The sequence below is a fragment of the Drosophila sechellia genome, chromosome 3R, assembly GCF_004382195.2.
Source record: "Drosophila sechellia strain sech25 chromosome 3R, ASM438219v1, whole genome shotgun sequence".
Lineage (NCBI taxonomy): Eukaryota > Metazoa > Arthropoda > Insecta > Diptera > Drosophilidae > Drosophila > Drosophila sechellia.
Genome location: NC_045952.1, coordinates 6,348,734 through 6,371,771, shown reverse-complemented (window position 1 = coordinate 6,371,771; position 23,038 = coordinate 6,348,734). Strand labels below are relative to the sequence as shown.

The 23,038-nt window shown below is 39.5% G+C and overlaps 4 protein-coding genes across 4 annotated transcripts; all 4 read left to right on the top strand.

Annotated features, from left to right (window-relative positions):
• LOC6614263 (esterase B1) lies at positions 1–6,113 on the top strand. Its single transcript, XM_002038667.2, has 4 exons — positions 1–510; positions 3,345–3,657; positions 4,176–5,063; positions 5,312–6,113. Exons 1-4 carry the CDS (start codon positions 464–466, stop codon positions 5,786–5,788), a joined length of 1,725 nt encoding a protein of 574 aa, XP_002038703.1. The 5' UTR covers positions 1–463; the 3' UTR covers positions 5,789–6,113.
• Positions 6,114–10,485: 4,372 nt separating this feature from the next.
• On the top strand, positions 10,486–21,466 carry LOC6614261 (esterase B1). Its single transcript, XM_032723175.1, has 5 exons — positions 10,486–11,070; positions 18,134–18,446; positions 18,626–18,776; positions 18,837–19,573; positions 19,899–21,466. The coding sequence occupies exons 1-5, from the start codon at positions 11,027–11,029 to the stop codon at positions 20,361–20,363; spliced, it is 1,710 nt and encodes a 569-aa protein (XP_032579066.1). The 5' UTR covers positions 10,486–11,026; the 3' UTR covers positions 20,364–21,466.
• Positions 12,989–14,597, top strand: LOC6614262 (growth hormone-inducible transmembrane protein). Its single transcript, XM_002038666.2, has one exon. The coding sequence runs from the start codon at positions 13,317–13,319 to the stop codon at positions 14,412–14,414; it is 1,098 nt and encodes a 365-aa protein (XP_002038702.1). The 5' UTR covers positions 12,989–13,316; the 3' UTR covers positions 14,415–14,597.
• Positions 21,467–22,142: 676 nt separating the features above from the next.
• LOC116801766 lies at positions 22,143–22,502 on the top strand. Its single transcript, XM_032723176.1, has 2 exons — positions 22,143–22,253; positions 22,310–22,502. The coding sequence occupies exons 1-2, from the start codon at positions 22,219–22,221 to the stop codon at positions 22,431–22,433; spliced, it is 159 nt and encodes a 52-aa protein (XP_032579067.1). The 5' UTR covers positions 22,143–22,218; the 3' UTR covers positions 22,434–22,502.
• Positions 22,503–23,038: the final 536 nt, after the last annotated feature.

The window sequence follows — 23,038 nt, the reverse complement described above, 5'->3', positions numbered from 1 at the left end:
TCAGTTGCCGAGCGGACCCTGAGTAAAGCGCAACGGCAGCCTTAGATTCTCGGGCTGGAAATCAGTGGCAGTAACAGTCGTCCCGTTCCCGCGATTCGGTGTGCCTTTTTTCAATTACTCCGCATCTGTAAAAGCAGAGCAGCAGTTACGGTGCCCGCAACAAGTGATGTGACATTGGGCTATGTGAAGCGAGAAATAAATAGAAATCTAAACTAATTCCGCAAAATATACAAAAAAAACATATACAAATCGAAAGTTTAAGGGCTGGCGGCTGATACGACTCCCGTTACGCATTCGCTCCGTTGACCAGCTGGGATTTTATACAATTGGCGTCCTCGTTTATTTTCACTGGGATTTCGAGCAGCTTGCCAATTGTGTTTTGTGTATTTAATAGTTTCGCATATATAGGCGAATATATCCGGAAGGGAATTGATTGTGGCCAGCGGCGTGAGACCACAGCAAGATGTCATTCGATATAGCCGTGGCCGATCAGATGCGCATTGCACTGAAGTAAGTACCCTCCAAATCCTTCAACAGAAGGATTTCAAAACAAATTTGTTATCACCCATTAATTTCATCATGTTTACCACAAGCATATAGCGAAAATACTATACCTTTAAAAGACTGTGTAGAGAATCTATTCACATATTTCTAAATTTGGTTATTGTATTTAACACCGCCTTTCTGGCAAACGATGCTTTTTTGTTTGTCCCAAACTAACATTCCGATGCACTGAAGTCTAGTAAATTCATCAATCAGTAAGGTCAATTGGGTTCCACGCTTTTTAGTACAATAACCAAGCCCTGATAACAGAAGTCCGGCCCGCCGAGCCTCATTTGTTATCAAGCGATTACAGGCGGCTGAAGCTAAGACCCGAATCCGGTTCACCGTTTGGGTCTTATTAATAGTCATAAAGCGGCCGATAATGTCTCGATTCTGCATCCGCATCATCGGCATTGGCGATAACCAAATCAAATCGTCATCAAATCGAAGTCTCGCAAAAGTTTAGCAATGAAATTGAAACACCAAACGATCAGCAGACATCTGGTATGAACCTTGTACCGCCCGAACATTACACATCAGTTTTGGAAATCAGAATCGGGGCTCTTGAGTGCGAAAAAGTTCAAGCGAATTATGTCGATGCGAGTCACACACAATTGATAACGCACAATTTATTACTGTTCCTCCTGTTTGAGCCAATTATCAATTATCGGTATCGGGCAATAGGCTGATAAGATTTTAAACTACCCTAGCTTAATATGGTGCGTCAGAAAAAGCAAATGCCTGCGATCCTCTGATTTAAGTCTTTTACGAGCCGTTCTATCAACTGAGTTCTTTGAAAAGCTAAAAAACTGTCTGGTGACAATCGAAAAAATTATTTAACAAGAATCACGTTTGGCAAATGTCAAGGCAATTACAATAACTTGCAGCTTCAGCACAAAAGTTTATGCTTATAGGTAAAAACTTGGCTAAAAGCAACGAAGCCGAAGAAAAATAGCAGTTAAAAAGTTAAACGAAGAAGTCAAGCAAGGTAAACAAGAAGCAAAGAAGTTCAATGGACGAATGCAAAATGTTCGACTTTCGGACAACAAACTTAAACTTCTGTTTATTTCGTACACTAATAAAACCTTTTCTTGTTTCAAATAGCCTGGTTTTATTTTAAGTTTTGTATAAATTTCGCATTGTTGTAAATTATTTGGATACGAACTTTCGAGCACAAAACGTACGTTTATTCCAACTATTTTAAAACTAGTCAGCAATTCAAAAGAGTGCGATTAGTTAACTAGAAACAGCTGTAAATATTTCCTCGCCCTTTGTCAAGAACCTAAATTGTTTAAAAAAAATAATTCGAGAGAAAATCAACGGCCGTTTATAACTTTCTTCTTACACACGAGTAATTGAATTTGATAGATGAAAAATGTGGAGTATTATACATACATGCTTTATTTTTATTTTCCATGGAAAATAATATTGAATACAGAGTGCACTCTAGCAAAATGCCATTGACCCGCATGCAATGCTTTGATGCATGGCAAAATTGATTGATTTTCCGAAATTTTCCACTTTCATTTCCATTTCATATCCCCTCATATGTATATAAATTTGTAAATATTTTGAGTTGCTTGTCGCACAGTTTATTTTTCTAAAAAAAATACAGACAAATGTGCTTGAAATGGAATCGAATTCGGATTTCTTAATCCTTTATTCTTATTCCCAGAATTTAATATTCATTTCGCAATGTGGACTCTCGTTTATAAAGGTGAAAATAATTAGATTCTGTATAGACGGGAAAAAAGTTCTCGGCTAGAATACTAGTTATTCGATGACTGGATCTTAGGGCTCGGCCTCGACTGGCCGCCAGTTGTAATTAGCACTTGATCTCTAACAGATCGCACTGATTGCATCTGAAAAAAAGATATCTACTGGAATTTCCTCAAGGCCGGGGCTTCAAAAGCGCCAGAAGTAGACGCCGGGCAGCTGTTAATTAATCTGTGCCACTGTTTACTACTTGTAGACCCGTTTGCTCTCATGATTTGCGAACATCGTACTTGACTTTTGTCTGGGCTGGGCATTTCGTCTTCTTTTATTTAATGCGAATTTGGACATTTATGATTCCATCTATTTTGTGGCGGCGTATGGCGATCTGTTGTGGATCGGCTCACGCGTCGTTCGAAGAGCACGTTCCCAAATGAAAACGCACTTGAAATTCAAATGGGCCGCGCCTCCATCGATATAGGGTATTTCCGATGATATGTGCGCTGTGAACAGATTCAAATTCAATCGGACTGCGTATTTTAAGAACAAAATATATTTCTTCTTTTCCCGGAACTAAAATTATGGGTTTCCCTAATATAAACTTCTTTTAACCATATATTAATTCCATTATATTGCAAATATCAATAACTACCTAATAACTGTCTACTGTGTTGTATTTTTTAATACATATCAGTAATGCATTCCCATGCTATTTAAAAGAAAATAAATATTTTAAAGAATAAATATTCTTAAAAGTTTTTACTGAACCTACCTGCACGTTGAAGGTTGTTAATAATTTGACTTTGGCATAATTTGCTTGTGCTTACAGGGCATCACCCACCTCATCACTTCACACACTCATTCTATTTTCACTATTGGCTATTTATATTTGAATTTGTTTACGCGCTAATTGAAAATTCGCAAAAAAAAGAACAGTACGACAAACCCGCCGCCCAGCATTTGTTTACAAACAAAACTGAAAGCGAATTTCCAAACACTCGGAGAGTTGTGTTTTCCAGCAAAGTGCTTCCTAATCTGCTTCCTTTGATTTACTGTAAGTTAATTTATTCACATATTTATCCTTGCAGCTACGTCAAGTTCAAGACGAACCAGCAGCGCCTGCGCAGCAATGACAAGGTCATCGCCGACACGGTCTACGGAAAGGTGAAGGGGGTGAAGTGGCAGTCGATCTACGGCAACAACTACTACAGCTTCGAGGGCATCCCGTTCGCCAAGCCGCCGGTGGGCGAGCTCCGCTTCAAGGCGCCCGTGGAGCCCGAGCACTGGTCAGAGGTCAAGCGGTGCACCCATGTTCGCGCCAAGCCCTGCCAGGTCAACATCGTTCTGAAGCAGGTGCAAGGCAGCGAGGACTGCCTGTACCTCAATGTCTACACCAGGGAGGTGAGTTAAAGAACCAAAGAACAGGTGCACGAGGAAATTTTGATCGCTTTATTATTGATGATTTTGATTTTGAATCATATTTATATTATATATTTTACTATTTGATATAAATTATATTTTTTTGAATTTTTAAACCTTAAGTGTAGAACAAAAATGTAAACATTAAACGATGATTGTTTTTTCTGTAGAAAGCTCACATATATATATTCTTAGTCCAGATTTGAAATTAGAACCATAGGTGAAATGTAAATGAAATATAATCAAATTATATTCTTAAAAACAATTAAGCATAGTTTACATTATATGAAATTTTCTGATATATATTTGCTGGAAACAAAATGAATTCGTAAGATAAATCACGTTTTATAATTTAAGGCATTTTAATAGACCTGATGATAAAGAATTATTGCACAACTCGTATAGTAATTATTATGTACGGGTTTAAGAGTTTTGTCTTGTACTAAAACGTATACATTTGTCTGGTATATAATATGGATTATTCATTTTATTTCTTAAAGTTACATCCACACAGACCTTTGCCGGTTCTGGTTTGGATCTATGGCGGTGGATTCCAAATGGGTGAAGCCTCGCGGGATCTGTACAGCCCGGATTACATGATGATGGAACATGTCGTCCTGGTCGTAATATCCTATCGGCTAGGAGCCTTGGGCTTCCTTAGTCTGGCAGACGAAGAATTGGATGTTCCTGGAAACGCAGGACTAAAGGATCAGGTCATGGCCTTGCGATGGGTCAAACGGAATTGCCAGTTCTTTGGTGGCGATCCCGATAATATAACCGTTTTCGGTGAGAGTGCTGGAGGTGCATCCACACACTATATGATGCTGACGGATCAGGCCAAGGGTCTATTCCACAAGACTGTTATCATGTCGGGATCAGCACTGGCGCCCTGGGCTCAGACTCCAACCCACATAAATTGGCCCTATCGCCTGGCACAGGCCACTGGCTACAGAGGAGAAGCCAAAGATCGCGACATATTTGCCCATCTCAAGAAGTGCAAGGCCAGTAGCATGCTGAAGGTGGCCGAGGATATCATCACCATGGAGGAGCGGCACCAGCGGTTGACCATGTTCAGCTTTGGACCCACCATCGAGCCCTATTTGACGCCTCACTGTGTGATTCCCAAGTCGCCACTAGAGATGATGCGTGACTGTTGGGGCAATAGCATTCCCATGGTCATCGGAGGAAACTCCTTCGAAGGTCTCCTCATGTTTCCCGAGGTGAACAAGTGGCCGGAGCTGCTTTGCAATTTGGGTGACTGCGAGAACCTGGCGCCCCAAGATGCTCACGTCGATGAGCAGCAAAGAAAAGCCTTTGGAAAGAAAATACGAGAGCTATATTTCGGCGATAGGACTCCTGGCAGGAAGACCATATTGGAGTACAGCGATGTAAGTTTCGATACATAAATTGGCATGAAGTTAAGTTTTTTAAAGTTTTTCTTATTAACTTGAAGATTGAGATGCATTACGGCTTCTAATGATTAAAATCTTTTCAAAATCTTTACATACTTACGCAGAACTAAAAGCTATTAGTAATCTATCTTATTGTATGATATCAGTACATCTCAGTTATCTTATCTTATTATTCTCTTATTTATCAAGGCTATTGACTAAAATAAAATTACTTAATTTTCCAGCTCTTCTCGTACAAATACTTCTGGCACGGCATTCATAGGACTTTGCTCTCGCGTGCACACCACGCCCCATTGGCACCAACATTCCTGTACCGCTTTGATTTCGACTCGAAGCACTTTAATATCATGCGAATTATCACCTGTGGCCGCAAGGTGCGCGGCACCTGTCACGCGGATGACCTGTCGTATTTGTTCTACAATGCGGCTGCCAAGAAGCTGAAACGCCGCACAGCCGAGTTCAAGACCATAAAGCGTTTGGTATCCATGATCGTTCACTTCGCCATTTCCGGGGATCCCAATATCCCAATGGTCTGCCAGGATGAGAAGGAACAGCCGCGAGGCGCGTGGCTGCCCATTTCGAAGGATGATAAGGTGTTCCAGTGCCTGAATATATCGCACGATGTGCATGTGATTGATTTGCCCGAAGCCGAAAAGCTGAGACTTTGGGACAGCATCTACGACAGGGAACTCCTCTACTGAACGCCCACCCATCGCCCTTCCCCGACCCTCCCCATCGCATCCATTTACCATATCCATAGCAATATAGCATAAGGCTTAGATATACATATGTAGATCCTTAACTGGCCCTGGGGTGACCTTAAACGCACATCAAATGTACACATGTAAATAGCGATTTTTAAATGCTTGGCAATAAGGGCAATTACAAAAATCTATACACAAACATGAGTGGGTAAATATTTCGTTTGCTTGAAAGTTGGCCATCTAAATTTAAAGGCCAAACGGAATTGTTTTTGCATTACGGCACAAAATGTGATGGGAGTTCGCGTTGGGTAAGCAAAAAAAAGTGATACCTATATTTTAGAAATTAAACTTAATTTTAAGGTACTTTTCTGTCTAGTTTGTTATTTTATCATAAAACAAAAGCTAATAGATTGTTTATTAAAAAATCTGTTAAAATGTTCAATAAAAATTTTCCATCAATAAGACATGATGTATTTATTTTCTAATTCATTTTAAATGTGTTTTGTTTTTGATTTTTAAGCAAAGCTAATTTACTTATGGTAAAGAATTGAGTAAAGAATCAAAGTGCGAGAGCAAAGGCATTGATCTGATTTTAATTATTATTACTTTGTTTGAGTGACAGAATCACGCGTGCGGGTGTATTGGTTAAATCCATGCGAAAGCCTAGCGTGCAACATGTTATGATATTAAAAATACTTAAACGCTCAAACATGACAATATTAACACCCGCTCACCGACGAAGCCGCACACGCATACAGATGAAGGCTGTCAGGTGACAGGACGAAAAGCGCGCGCACACCTGTGCACAAATACATGTGCATGCGGCGTCGAACACCCACACCACCACACATTTCACAATAACACCATCCAACGCTTTGGGCTTATGTGTTTGTGTCTATGGCAACTTCAAAGCCCGCTATAAACACAAGGCACACACACACACACCCACACTCAACAAAGTCGTTAGCCTCTGAACCTCGAATACCACCCACCATTAATTGTAATTAAAAACTTACACGTGCTTCAAGTTTACTAAGCTCGGTTGCGTTGACTTCCGTTGACCTTTGCCCAACAACGGGATTTTTCGCCATTTTGTTTATGCTGTAATACTGTAATTATTATTTACAGGTGCTTAGCAAATTTGCAGGAACTTTCTGTTCGCCGCGTTTGCCGGGCCGACTTTTTGGGATGCTTTAATTTTAGGATGGAATTGTTGTGGCTGCCACAAAGTATGCAATGATTTTGGTCGGTAAAATGCCGGCAAAGATTTTAGGGATTATTTGGTTTTTATGGGCACACATGCACAACAAGTCATCAGACATGTACATACATATATGTGTAATAACTTACAGCAACTAAATTATCAGCTTGAACAACGGTTCTTATTGCCAGATAAGAAAGTGCGATTTTAAGTTATCTACTTCACAACACAATTGCAAAGCAAATGTTCCGAAAAACAAAGAGTCTTTGTTTATATAAACTAATTAATTGTTATTAAACTGATAATAAATTGAATTGATTGATCAAGGGTTTGGGTTACTTTGATCAGAAATTTCAACTAATAAATTTTGAATTTCTGTTTACGATTTGAAAAAATTGGATTAAATGCCTCAAAAATTTATAATTTCAATTCAAAAACGCGTAGCTTGTTATAATAAACTGAAGTTCAATTCACAATCCAAATATTACTTTCACATTTACTAACTCCTTTTCAACTTATTGGAATTTATATAGGCTTCTTTCTATTCCATGAGCTACCATAGATGAAAATAAATTTCTCCATTTACGCCACCAGAAAGGTCCTGAGAATCGCTCGTATCAATAAAATTGGAAAAGGTTTTTTCCAAGGAGCTATCCCATTACATTTAGTCCCCTCAAGTGAGTCCTAAGTGTGTCAAATGGGTTGGTTCGGATTTTTAAAATCACAGACAATAGTTCGGTGTCACGTGCAGAAGCGATGAAAGGGAATGGTGCCCTGATGGGTCGGTGTAATATTCAACGTCGGGAACAGGACCTCCTCCAATTATCCATCCTTGCACAGCGAAAACAAAAACAAGGGCGCATGTTAAGCAAGCGCTGTAATCAAGTCACGAAATGGCATGGAAAAGTCACGCGAACTGCCGGAAAATTATGACTTTGCAGGGCGGAAAAGGGCGGGTTGCTGATGAGAGGGCGTGCCAAAGGGTCCACTTTGATTCGATTCGCCTTTGAAAAATTCATGAGGCAATTGTTGCGCGGTGCGAAATGCTCATGATTATCATGTGCGACTTGAACCGCTGAACTAGCACGTTATTTCCACTCAGCTCCTGGACATTTGATATTCCATTAACATTTTCTTGGCCCTGTTTGTGGCGGGAAATGCAAGCGAGGAGTTCTTCACAAAATAAATACATAAATACATATAAAATAAGCAAAGCAAAGCAAAAATAGTTGAAAACATATATTTTAGGGGAAATTCCTTCCTGTGAGTACAGTAATATAACTAAATAATCCGGAAACCAAAAATGTATTTATATATAAATTCTGAATTGGCATTGCTTATCTTCTGAATCTCAATCTTATTGTTCGCCGTGCATTTGAAAGCAATATAATCGAAAAATCAAGCGAAAAATTTGGGGCAGCATATGGCAAAAGTAAACCCCCGAGAACAATATTCAGAATGGCGAACTTTTTCTATTATTAATACATTTTCAGTTGCCACTGATTGGAATCATTTTGGCTTAATTAAAATCAGTTAAAATCTAACAATGTGCTGACAATGCCAGAAATAGTCGCTGCTGAGTTGCACAAAAAACGACAACTTTACTTAAATTGATTTAAATGAATTAGAGAACCATTCGCACATATGTACATTCATATGTATAGCGAAAAACGTGCCGACCCCAGAGCACGCGATCGTTCCCAGAGCGGATTACACAGATACAGATACAACCGGAGAGCACTTTAATCCATATAGCGAGTAACTATATAGATTCAGATTGAAAAGCTCGGCAAGCGAAAGCGCATGGCAACATAAGCGCCAAAAGTCACGAGAGCTTATATTACCTCCCGGCCAAGGTTATTTATTTAGCATATCATAAGTATAAACAAATCTGTCGGCTACTCAAATGAGTGTGCACTCAGAAAAACCGTCATGTCTTGGTGAATTACATTAAAAAAAAAATGTATCAATGTTGCAATATAACTTTAATAGATTTTAGTAAACAGACCCTGGCTTGAAATGATTCTTATTAAGGGGATATAAAAGGGTTAGGCATAACTAATGCGTTATTTTTCTCAGTCGATAAAGCACCAAAGCTCCATTAATTCAACCCATAATTTGATTAGGTGTAATCTTCGCTGATTCCAGTCTGCGGCAGATGCGTGCTCAGCTAAACTGAAACTAGAACTGACCATAACTAGAGGCAATTACTTGGGGCAGACCAAATCAAATGGCACAATAATGCGAACACAAAGTAGTTCGCAAGTTAAGGAGCTTTGGGGGAAAAAGCTTTTGAGCAGTGCTTGTAGCAACAGGAGTCAGGTCCTTCAGTCAGCTGTGTTTATCCTGCCTTCTTCCCCTATTTTGTTTTCGTCACTTGGCTTTGTTTACACTGCCCCAGTGGCACCAATAAAAACAGAAATAGAAGGACTAGTTCATAATGGACGACTTTATTCAAGGAGTACATTTTAATTTAAGAATGGCGGACCATTAGGATTAAGTAATCGATATGACTGGGAAAACAGACCCAAAAATATCGAAATATATAATAATAACTAATAAATAATTATTTAATTTCAACAACGTACTAAAATATAATAATTTCTTAATTGCCCAAGGGGTATATCTAATTTATTATAATTCAGGCAAATTTTGTGGAAATAGGCCTAAAAATTTATGTGTGAATGTATACAAAAGCAATAAAATCCATAATCCATGTGCATACATAGTTATAATAGTAATAGAATCAGTTTTGCATGTCATTATTTCCTTATAAACGTATTTATACACCTATAAAAACAGTCATTTTTAAACTAACATTTAACTACTAGTAAATTATTTGTGAGGAACAACTACGTCATTTTCCGAAAAAGTGTTCAGCAGAATTGTCTTTAAGTTCAGAAGAACTTCTTGATCAAATAATGAGCGATAATAGATAAAAGTCCTGCGAACAATTTTTCACCAATTCTAGTATCCCTTAAAACGCCGAATATTTATTTCCCGATTCCAGCTTCCTACAAGACCCTCCAATAAAAAAAATGTGACTCATTCGTGAAATTGGCTTCACGCTTTCTTATCAAAGTATGAGTGGGCCATAAAGATTACCGTCGCATGACACCCCATCAAACAAAAACGAACCAATATACAAAATATTGTCGAATCAGCGAAATCACAACTGGTTACCAGTGCGAATCAATACGATTACTGCTATCTATAGGTGCTTTTTTTAAATGTTTCTTTTTTTTGACATTGATAAAGTGGATATTTGGCGGCAGGACAAAGTCGACACATTTTGTGCCATGTAATTGGGCAGAGTGAGTCAGGCACGTTGAAAAGTGCGCTCCAGAACTACATAGTATATAGCATAGCACTACTGAATTATAGATAAGGATTCCCCGAATCGTATCTCCCGTGTCTACCAAGAAACGCTTTTATGTTTCGCATGCGCTCGCGAGCTTTTCGCCGCGCTTAGAACTTTTTGTGCTTTGGCGGGTAGTTGACGAGCTGCCTTCACGCCAAGCGGACGCGTAACGGCAACAGATGCCAGACTATAGACTATATAAAATAATAAAGTGCCATCCGTAGCCCATAAAAGCCACAAACTATATACTACACCGACATCGGGCAACAGTAGTGAGGGAATCTAGTTCCGCGACTCAGCAAACTGGGCAAAAGTTATGTGATAGGCGTTTGTTTCGGAATTTTCGCATCCTGCGCTTTCGTTTTCCAGCGTGTTTTCGACGCGTGTGCGTGTGTTTGTGCGCAGGACATAAAAGCTCCGTTTTGTTGATATACGCAGTCCTTGCAAGGCCATCGAACAGCTGGCAGTTCCTCAACTCGCTTAGGCATAAACACCAAAACAATTTTTATAAAAGCGTTTTTAAATATATGTACATATATCAAAACACCAACAAACCGATAAACAATTTATATAATTTATTAACTAAAAAGCTACATTTCGGCCGCGTTTGAAAGGCGGCTGTCGATTTTTCCATTGAACCCGAGCCGAAGAGAGATAGCAAAGAAGTAACAACATGTCTTCCATGGCTGCATTTGATCAGTTCAAAATTGGACTCAAGTAAGTTGACAACTCATTTTCTAAATTATTTAAGTTGAGCACTAAAAGTGTCATTTGCGCGATCAGCGATCATCTCGTAGTAGGCAGCTCCATATTTGGTTAGGCCATAAAGATTTGCTTATATCCCCTTTCGAAGAATTGAAATTACTTAGCTAAGAGTGGAATGAAAATCATTCCAATTACACAAGCCTCATGACATCAGCGCATTGTGTCATCCCCACTAAAGCAAACTATATAATTAAATTGCACACCTCCGAAACCCACTGGGTATTCAAAAGCCTTCTGTAAATCGCAACCGACTTATGATTTATGTCCTGATCCACAGAGCGAAACACTACACTTTATATATTTTTTATAACAAGTCAAAATCCAGAAAAAAATAGACCTTTTATTTCGATCCCTACGGGAAAATGTTTATGTTAGGCAAACAGCGTTTTCTATCTTGTTTTGTGTTACGAATTTTTCACAGCTGGGAGCAATGAAATTGCTTTGAAATTGCTGAGCAGCTGCTTACAATGTCCTACCCCAGGGATTGCCAATCCTTGTGGAAAGCACGCATACACATTTAATTATGTACTAGAAAACAACAATAGGTGGGACAGGTGGGCGAGTATGGGGAATAGACAAGTCATTTTCCGGCATTCGGCATACAAAAATGTTCATAGGTTTAAGCATTACAAAAAATACCACATTTTAAAAGAAACTTCTTTTGTATTTAAGGAAATAATATATAATCACATATAAATTACTGCTTATCTGATATTTATGATGGTACCTATTAGTCACAATATTCTGGGTACATCTTTTTTAACCCTTCTATCATGTTTTTCCCCGATTTCCCATTGATTCTGTGGATTCGTAGCTTGTCTTTATTATGGGCAAACATAGATACCCACAAATACTATAACACTCTAGCACATACACACACACATGCACAAAGCAGACGTCATTATACGATTCGATTGTGTTTAGTGGGGTCTTTGGCTCTCTCTTTTGTCTGTGGGCTTTTTGCCGACACTTAAACTGCGCAAATAATTAGGTAGCAAACTAGAATTCCTCCACCAGCCCGCGTTCCCATAAGTTCACGGGACGTATGCAAATTGTAGTACGCGTACTATGTAAACCATAGTAAACACATCCAGAGGCTGACTCACATTTTGGGCTGGTTTGCAAAAAAAAATTGTCTGTTTGACGATTCTCAAAGAATGGGAATGGTGTTGAATGAGATCAGCTCGGTTTGGTGGCCAACTGGTTTCATTTCGGCCCCTTCACACGATGATTTCATTGAATTTCAAGCGGCAAAAAGATGGATTGTAGCAAATAAGATGTGGGGCCTGAAATCGTTTTTAATTTCTCTCAGATGCTGCTACCATACATATTATCCAAAGGCTGGCAAACTATTCGCAACATCCAAATGAAAAATAGCACTCATTTGATTGTATCTGTTAAACAACTGCTATTGATATGCCTTGTATATTTGTGCAGTATAATGACGTCATATAACAATCAAGTCGTTTTATTATTTCAATTCTGCATTCATTTGCATTTTTAAATTGTGGCTTTTTTTGCATATCTGCCAGTCGAAATAAATTCACACAGCCCACATTCAATCAGTTCGACACACACCTACGAATTGTACAATGTATTTTCAACATTTTATTAATAAATGGCTTGCCTTTAAGTATCTGAAATTAAAATTTGGTCAATTCCACACTGTTATTTATTGGCTGAAATCAATTTAAGTCATTGGTTTGATCAATTGACACAGCAATCTCATCGCTTGGCAGCCAATTAACCTTCAATTTCAGACAATCTTGGCTGAGAATTCTCTGTTTTTCTGGGCACGTGCAAAAATATCTATAGTAGCTATAGAAATATCTTTTGGAAATTCTTCGTGTTCGCATCTAGATGTCGTGAGGTTAAACTTGTTCAAAGCGGTATAGAGCTATCAGTTTCTTCAGTAGCATCACCTATTTCCTCATTATAATAAAAATAATATGCCAACAACAAATCAACAATTGATAAACTTATAACTGCAAATAGCAATAAATGAACACATTCATTTTGGATATAACCTAGCTGCCCTTTCAAAATCAATCTTCTAAGCAGCATCGGTTAGTCTTGTCTCAAAATTTGTTTATCTAAATTGTTCATTAAAACTGGCAAAACTCATAACCCCCTTCTTATTATTACCTTTCTGACGTTGTACTAAATACTCAATACAGTACACCACATCCAATTTCGAAATGCTTTTGGCACGTTTAAACCATGTCCTGTCAGGACGACCGATGCGGCTTTTGGGCCAGTCTGGAGGTCCTCGCCTGTGGAGCTCCGCCCATCCGCAGATGAAGAGTAGTTCCTTAAGAACACCTTTCTTGGCTCAAGAAAAGTCCGTGATTCCTAAAAGGAATATGCAAGAGCTGGGGATGAGAAAGTATTCCAGGGAGTCAAGAGATCGCGATCGTTCCCAACTGGAGAGTCGAACCAGAGGTCCCTCCCTTAAGGAGCGCATGATGGGACCTCCCAGTGAAAATGCCTACTCCATGGGCAAAGGAGCGGCTGCTGGAGCGGCTCTGATGGGTCTCGTGGGTCTGTGTTACTATGGCCTGGGCCTTTCCAATCAACCGAGTATCTACGACCACTCGATGGTGTGGCCCCAGTACGTGAGGGATCGTATTCATGCCACCTATGCCTATTTCGGAGCATCCTGTGGTGTAACAGCTGCTTCAGCCGTTGCCTTTTTCCAATCGGATGCCATGATGGCACTGATGACGCGTTCTGGATGGGTTGCCTCATTGGTTACCCTGGGACTGGTAATGCTCAGTGGATCCGTTGCTCAAGGCATTGAATATCAGCCAGGTTTCGGGGCCAAGCAGCTGGCCTGGCTCGTCCACTGCGCCGTTCTGGGAGCTGTCCTGGCGCCCATGTGCCTCCTGGGCGGACCCATTCTGACCAAGGCTCTGCTGTACACCAGCGGAATTGTGGGTGCCCTGTCTACGGTGGCCGCTTGTGCCCCGAGCGAAAAGTTCCTGCATATGGGCGGACCGCTGGCCATTGGACTGGGCGTGGTCTTCGCCTCCTCGCTAGCCTCCATGTGGCTGCCGCCAACTACTGCAGTGGGGGCGGGACTGGCCAGCATGTCGTTGTACGGCGGACTGATCCTGTTCAGCGGATTTCTTCTGTACGATACCCAGAGGATCGTTAAGTCGGCGGAGTTGTATCCCCAGTACAGTAAATACCCTTACGATCCAATTAATCATGCCCTGGCCATTTACATGGATGCGCTCAACATCTTTATCCGCATCGCAATTATATTGGCTGGAGACCAAAAGCGGAAAAACTAACTTGGTCGAAGGTGTTGAAAAATAATCTAAATTTAATCTATCTGATTAAATCAAAAACTGGCTGGACTTTTACCGCAAATTGTATAATTGAATTAGAATTATTCTTTTCACATTTTGAAATGTATCTTTTCGAAATTGTTCGCAGCTAAAGCACAAGTCTAAAAAATAACATTAAATTTGAAATGGTTTTTCAGATTTCTAAAATATAAAATTAAATATAAAATTAAGAACAGGCAACAAAATTGTATATTTAGGCGACTCTACTTATGATCCCGATCCGAAAAATTTCCATTTCCCTAGAATATATTTTCTAACGAATATAGTATACCCTTTCTTTTGGTCATTTACGAAATGCGATGCATTCAATCTTAAGGAATCTTATGATTAAGAAAGCTATTTAAATTGCTTTTGAATTTGTTCTTTTCCCGATTTAATCACTGTACTGCTTCAAGATTTCGGCGATTTCAGCATTCTTTTGTTCTGTATGCTTTGTTTCTGACATTGCGCATACGCCGTGTATAACCGCGGCATAAAAATTCGTTTGTGTTCTATGTGAAATTCTGTCGCTGGCGGTTCGTGCTCGCCTTCTATCTGCCGCCCACACACACCAACACGCTTGTCTACTTGTCAATTTCATTTAATTTTGCCGCATTTTCCTTTTCTCTATTATTTTTTTTTACTGAAAGCTTTTGTGTGGCGAAAACAATTTTTTTAAATGAATAAAGAATGAAAGAATTGCCGCGACAAGAGCAAGCAGACTTTTAAATTTATATGTGTGCATATCATGTATTATAAGGATTTTTCAATGAATGAGTTCAAGTTTTAGCGCATTTTTCATTAAATTAAGGCACGCAAATCGGTTTGTGTTGTTCATTAAATATATTTACTTTATTGAGGTTAATAAAGTCAAATTAGATTAAAAACTTATTAACTTTGTGCTGAATGAGCTTAACATTTAACGCGTATTATTCAAATAAGATTTAAATGCAAAACCAAATATTGTTAAATATTCAAATGTTAAATGTTGTAGGGAAATTTTAAATTTGTTTACGCCCAATCGCCAACCCACACATCCTTTAATGACTCCTTGACCTGTCGGATAACTATCCCTTTCGCTTGAAAAGCTCCTCCCTTTTGGCCTTCTACCATCATGTTCATTCATAACGGCCAAGCTTTCATTCTGCAATTTGCGAATGAAGCTTTCACAGCCTGGCGAAGGTCGCCAACAGGCCGTGTCCAGTTTTTTATGGCCACTTCGAGGCGGAAATTAAATTTCTGCTGTTTAATATCTTCTTTTATGTGGGCTCTAATCATAATTTACGTGTGTTGTCATCTTTTTGAGAAACTAACATGGCCATGACAGTCTGTCAGTTTGTTGTCCAGACAATATTTGATACTGCTCTAGATTGTCATCTATCGCGTGCCGGATTTGTCCTACGTCTAGCTGATAAGGAGAGTCGGGCAGATTACGCAGCTCGTATGGGAAATTAATTGAATCATTTGTGACATAAGTCGAGCTTATCTCTCCCCTGGGTGCATTAAGCACAACACAAACTGTGTGAATGCTGTTTCAAAAATATTCCTACTGCTCTGTAGATAAGGTGATCTCAATTTCACGTTAGCTAGTCCTCAAATTTTTCCCAAGTATAATAATATACGTTTTCTTATACACTGATATTTTTTAAAAGATTTATTTTCTGGTACTTTTTAATAGTTTTCAGGTTCTCGATTTGGCTTAAACATAAACCAGAATTCCTTTTATTAATCAGATATCATAGAGTGTAGATATTGTTTATTTTTTTCCTTAAATCGGATTAAGTTTATTTGCGTTTAGGTCTGTGGAATTTCTTCGTGGCTTTTTTTGGGTCTGCTGTCGTCACATGTTGCTAATAAGCAGCTGAATATTTTCCATCTTAGTGGAAGCAGAATTTTCTTGTTTATTTTGCTTTAAATTTATCGCAGCCGTGGCCAAAAATAACCCATAAATCAGTTGTGACACACAAGTTCGTTTAGCAGATACATTCTTGACGGAAGCAATGCAACAAAATAGAAAAATTTTAGTCTCTGCATTCCTAGCAAATTGTTTATTTTTCCCTAATAAAAAATAAAGTAACCATGGGCAAAGTGAAATATCTTGGTTCCACGAGCTTTCGGCATTTTAAAAACTGTTTTCTGTCCAGTCTGCCCCATTTAGGTGCGTTTTAGGACCTTTGGTTGAGAAATAACCTGGCTACACGCAAACCCGTCATTAGGACACAATTTTTATAGTCGGGCAGACCCGTCATAAACATTATTTATATTGACTTTCCTTATTTTTATAGGCGCTGACCATTAGCTTAAGCGCTCCTTTGCCCTAACGATTCCCAAGGCCAAGTTCAAGGCCGTCTTTTGAGATAGTAGCGGCCAAATTGCTCCGGATGTAGTATTCGCATCATGCGTCGGGGCTTTGGCTTCCATCTCAAATGAAAACAGGCATCAGCTCGTTCCGGCTATTAATAAACATAAATTTTGATATATTTTCGCCGCCCTTGGGGTTTCTTCAGCAGCTGATGACATTTGCAAACAACAGGCGGATGACATTTGCGAGCAAAGCAAATAATACAAAGAGGTTCGGACAAGTCAGATAGTCTCAGATATAGCTTGGTTTCTATTTTATCTTCTTTGTTTATGACAAATAGGGTCTTACGTAGGCATTAATTAAAAGTTGAAACACGTTTCTTCGCCGGGTGAGCACAAAAGCGATCAAAACTTTTCGTTCGAAAATGGGAAATAGTGACATAAACGGTTTTATTTTGTATACACGACTTGACCATTATGGCAGTCGATAAACAAAAGTCGCCGCAGGGCGATCCAAAATTGATCGGAAAGACAAGTAATCATATTTGCGCACTTATGAAATACTTCTCTGACTACTAGATCTATAAAAGCCTTGAGTCTTATCAAGTAGCCTTGATGTTTATATATCGGCAAATAAATGACCAACTGAGAAAGGTTGAAAGTTCATCAAATAAACCAAGCAGCTCGTTCTATTTTTAAAATTCAAAATCCATAAACAGTGTGCCCCAAACTTTTATACTCTTGAATTTTAATAAGCTGCTATAAATTTGTAAATTAAAATCATAGGATTTCAGATCGAAATTTTCACCCAAAACATACTTTCCTTTTAGGTAACAATTCTATGGAATCCATAAACACATAACCCAGTTGTCTAGGCCTCTTGAAAGTTTAGTGCACTTCTGAATTTCAATGGCCTTTACCCTTGAATTCCTCCACCCAAGTTAAATGACTTACACAACTCAAAAAAATACCGAAAAATTTTTTTGGTTAGCACTTTGTTTATCTTTTGATACCGGCCGCGTCGGATTTTGTGTGACTGCTACTCGGAATAAATAAGCCAAAAACAAAAATCAAAGCCAGAAAGAATAACAAAATATTGCAAACTGATTTAAAGCGAATCGGCGAGAGTCGTGGGCTCTGATAAATGGCGCACACCTGGTCTGTCAGCCGCGGGCTGATAAAAAATTAACCTTATCAGCAGAACACTGAACGGAAAAGACACTCCGCTCCCATCAATATAGGCAGAGCTGACGTCGTTTATTGTCCCTGATTAATGGCTGCGAATTCCCCTCTTCGCTGATAAGGCTTAGATCACAATTGGTGCAAATTGGGAAATATCTTGAGAAATGGCTTAGGCTCACTCCGATCCCTGTCTCTTGCAGAATGGTCGACTTTAAGGTCCAACAACGTCGCTACAGGACCAGCGAAAAGACTGTCGTCAGCACCACCTACGGACCCATCAAGGGTGTGAAGAGGAAGTCCATCTACGGCCAGTCCTACTTCAGCTTCGAGCGGATTCCCTTCGCCAAACCGCCGGTAGGCGAGCTGCGCTACAAGGCGCCCCAGCCCCCGGAGGTCTGGACGGAGGTCAGGAGCTGCACCTCCCAGGGTCCCAAGCCACTGCAGAAGCACTTCGTGTTCGAGATGACCGATGGCTCCGAGGACTGCCTCTACCTTAATGTCTACACAAAGAATGTGAGTGCATAGTAGAAACCTATCTTCCTTTCTTTGCGGTCAAACCAGACATTTTAGTCGTATCTTCTTCAGTTCTTTTCCACGGAAAAGACCAATCAATTTTGATATTATTTTCCGGCTATCCCACTGCATATCACACTTATATTTAATATATATTTAATATAATATTCACTTCACAGTTATATCCCACCAAACCAATGCCCGTGATGGTCTGGATCTATGGCGGTGGCTTCCAGTTTGGCGAGGCCTCACGGGAATGTTACAGTCCGGATTATTTGCTGCGTGAGGATGTGGTGGTCATTTCTATCAACTACAGATTGGGACCACTAGGTAAGAATGATGAAAAGCGGACAAATAAAAAATATATTTATACAAACTAACACCTCCAAGGATTCTTGTGCCTGGACGATCCCGAACTCGATGTGCCCGGCAATGCGGGACTCAAGGATCAGGTGTTGGCCCTGCGCTGGGTCAAGGCCAACTGTTCGCGTTTCGGAGGCGATTCCGCGAATATAACCATTTTTGGGGACAGTGCGGGAAGTGCCTCAGTTCACTACATGATGATCACAGAGCAGACGCGTGGACTTTTCCACAAGGCCATCTGCATGTCGGGTAATACGCTTTCCCCCTGGGCAGTGACTCCTCAAAGAAACTGGCCATATCGGTTGGCTGTCCAGGCGGGTTACACGGGAGAAAACAACACCCGCGACGTCTGGGATTTCCTGAAGAACGCCAAGGGATCCGATATCATCAAGGCCAATGGAGAACTCTGCATCGACGAGGAGAAGAAGGAGCGGATTGGATTCTCTTTTGGGCCCGTGATCGAACCATATGTAACCAGCCACTGTGTGGTGTCCAAGAAGCCCATCGAAATGATGAGAACCGCCTGGAGCAATAATATCCCACTGATCATCGGGGGCGTTTCCAACGAGGGACTCCTCTTGTACACAGAGACCAAGACGAATCCTAAGTGTCTAAATGAATTGGACGACTGCCGTTTTGTGGTGCCTATCGAATTGAACATGGACAGGGAAAGTGCTCTGTGCCGGGAGTACGGCGATCAGCTGAGGCAGTGCTACTACGGCGATAAGACGCCCAGTCTGGACACCCTGCATGAATACCTTCAGGTGGGTGAAACACTAATATTTATGAATGACTAGGGGCAATAAATCTCAAGATTGGAGTTTAAAATTACAATAATATAACCAAGCTGACTTATAAAATCAGGTGTTCTATGATAGTGTATATAAATCTTTAAAATCTCTATTAATCGGAAAAAGAGTGCGTCAAGTTATTTAGATAAAAACTTAAAGGACTTAAAGGATATTTTGTAGGCATACCCTGAAATGATAGAGCGTATTTTGAATTTATGCTTCACCTAGAATTCTTGCAAGGTCAATCTGTGCATTTAATCGTAAAATAACCTTAAAAATTATCTTGAATATATTCCAGATGGTTTCCCACGAGTACTTCTGGTTCCCAATATACCGCACAGTATTGTCCCGCCTGCAGTACGCCCGCAGTGCGCCGACGTATTTGTACCGCTTCGACTTCGACTCCAAGCACTTCAACCACCTGCGCATCCTGAGTTGCGGCAAAAAGGTGAGGGGCACGTGCCACGGCGACGATCTGTCCTACTTGTTCTACAACTCGCTGGCGAGGAAGCTCAAGAACCACACGCGGGAGTACAAGTGCATCGAGCGGCTGGTGGGACTGTGGACGCACTTTGCGGCATGTGGAAACCCCAACTTCGATCCGGAACAGGAAGATCTGTGGCAGCCCGTCGATCCTGCGGCCGTCGAGAAACACCAGCTGAAGTGCCTTAACATATCCGACGAGCTGAAGGTGATCGACGTGCCCGACCTCAAAAAGTTGATGGTCTGGGAGAGTTTCTTTCGACGCGACGAGTTGCTGTAGGGATCTGCAGGAATCCAATTAGGCTAGACATGTAGCTTTATTAGTACAAGGGTGGGGGTCACATTTGGAGGCAAGATAACTTGAGCTTTGAATGCAATCTGAGCATTACTTGGAGTGAAATTTACAAAATTCAACATAATTTTTATCTCTATCATCGAAGGACTTTATTCCCGATGAGAGAACCACCGTTTTATGTGAACATTTTGTAGAACTTGCCCTCAGATTGCCCTAAAGACTTATTTTTGGCAAGGATGTTAAGTGAACCCACCCTAACCTTTTATGATTGGAAAAGCTTTACGTTGAAGCCTATGTTTGAAACAATGCAAAGCGTAGCTTTAGACATTAAATATGAGAGTTTATTGTTAAGTTTGTCAACGAGAAGACGAATTCTAGGTGTGTTAAAGTTCATCCGTTTCTATCTATATCTTATCGGATCGAATCTGTAGTCTAAGCAGGCTGTTCGTATGTAGTCATGATGGCGCACGACCTATGAGTGTGTGTAACAAGTCGCAACTGAAGTACCTTCTATGAGAAACTACCAAACCCACTAAACCAAACTCGACAAGACAGCCAAGGAATCTGAGCTAAGATCTTATATTTAACGTTCCTTTAAGTCTCGCTGATATCTTTAAAAGCCAACTAATATCAAACGTATTTTATACAATTCATTTTATTCGAGATCGTTTTAAGTACTCAGCACAAACTTGAGTTAGAAGATCCAGTATATTTTCTTCCAGTATCACGAACGCACACATTTACAAGAAGGGAATTTCCATTTGTGTTTTTGAGATGTATATTTAACTAAGACTACTAGTTAACCGTAACCAATTTATTTATATTCTTAGCCTAAGTCTTTTTAGATATATATCTTTTGTATGCATAGGTTGTTTTTGGTAAAATGTTATATTCGAACAAACGATAAACCTGTCCAAGTTTTACATCATTTTTAGAATACGAAATATTGAAAACAAAAACAATTTTTATGGAATCGTTTATGAATGTCCACAAGAAGATAACGATTTAAGGCAACTGGCTAAAACTAGTTTGCCTAAGAATTCTCTGTGTATCCGAGTTTGTTGAAAATACAAATATATTGTCGAAAAGCTTCAAAGTCATGTGATGCAAAACACTATGAAATTTAAAAATGTATTTTATGAAAAAAAAATAAACTTTGTGTTTTGAAACAAAGAAATAAAAATTGAACAAGTGCTTTGAAATAGTTCTCACACAATAGAAATGAGAAGGTATTGGGTATCTCTAACTATACTAAGGCACTTTAGCCTCATTCCGAACAAAAGTGTACCGAAAGTCTTCACCAATGGAGATTTGATTCAGCAGTAAGTACTATAGTGTACCCCTCTAATGAAAAACGCAAACTCAACATATACATATTCAACATATTCATTACCACTCCCATAAAACTCCATCGGAACATGGGCCTGCGTCATAAATTTGTGTCTGGGCCTCATGTGAGTTATCAGACCTACTAAATTGCCACAAATTATCGAAAATGCGTTGATGCGAAAATGTTATACTTAATACAAATTGCGAGATGAAATACAGCGTGACTAATTCCTTGCTAATTGAAACCTTTATGTTTTGCATTTGTTCGTTACGGTGATTAGCTCTAATAATTGTATAATAATGTTTACCAAAGTGAATGTCAAGGTATTGCAATCAAAGTCTGTTTGATATGTTATACTTAATGCCCGGCGGTTGTGCAAATAACTGTGAATCAGCTGTCGAGTGCTAATAGTTAGTGTAATCCAACTGAGATAACCAGCTTGCTATTTCTATATCTGATCATGCATCTGTGCATCAGTAAGATTTGGGACACTGAGCTGGACAAGTCGAAATGGATGCACTTCTGAAAATTGTCTTGTTGATCAGGTAAGATCATTTCTCCATTAGTAGGATCATAGAAAGTTAAAGCACGTTGTTTTCAGTTTGTACTTAATTGCTATAAGCCTCCACATGGGATTGTGTGACGATGTTCCTTCCGCCGAGGCAGACACAGTGGTAACTGAAAGTGAAGAGCACTACACCGCATCCGATGACTTCGACTATTAGCAGTTACGAACACAAGCCATATTAAGCCTAATCATGAGTAAATAAATTGACAATCTTTCAGCAGGGAAACAGCTTTTTAAGTGACAAGTTTCAGCGGTAGAAAAATTATATCTATGAAACACACTTCGGACTTACTGGAACATTTAAAACATTTGTTACAGTTTCACTGTCTTAAATTATGTCTTATCTTTGTGAAATTGATCCCCAAAGTATTTGCAAGTCAATTACTTATCAGTTGGTTTATCTATTTTCATATCATAAGTTCGGTGTCACTCCATAATATGCTGAGCTCACATTGAAAAGTGTTGCAATATTTCAAAAGATACATGAAATTAAGTTACTCCTCTCTTGTTTGTTTAGATACTTTATTTGAAATTAAAAAGGCAATCGTGGGTAATTTCAAAAAAAAAACGCTAGTTTATGTAGGTTTTAAAATATTCACTAGACGATAGTTCATACAAATGTACATATGTTTATTTACCTAAGGAAAGAAAAAATATAAATGTTTTTTTTAGTGTATGTCTTAGGGGCTTTGCTCTTTTTGGGAAGGCTTAAAATAGCTCAAAAAATAGTTAAGAAAGTAAATTAATTAAGTTCGTGTTCAA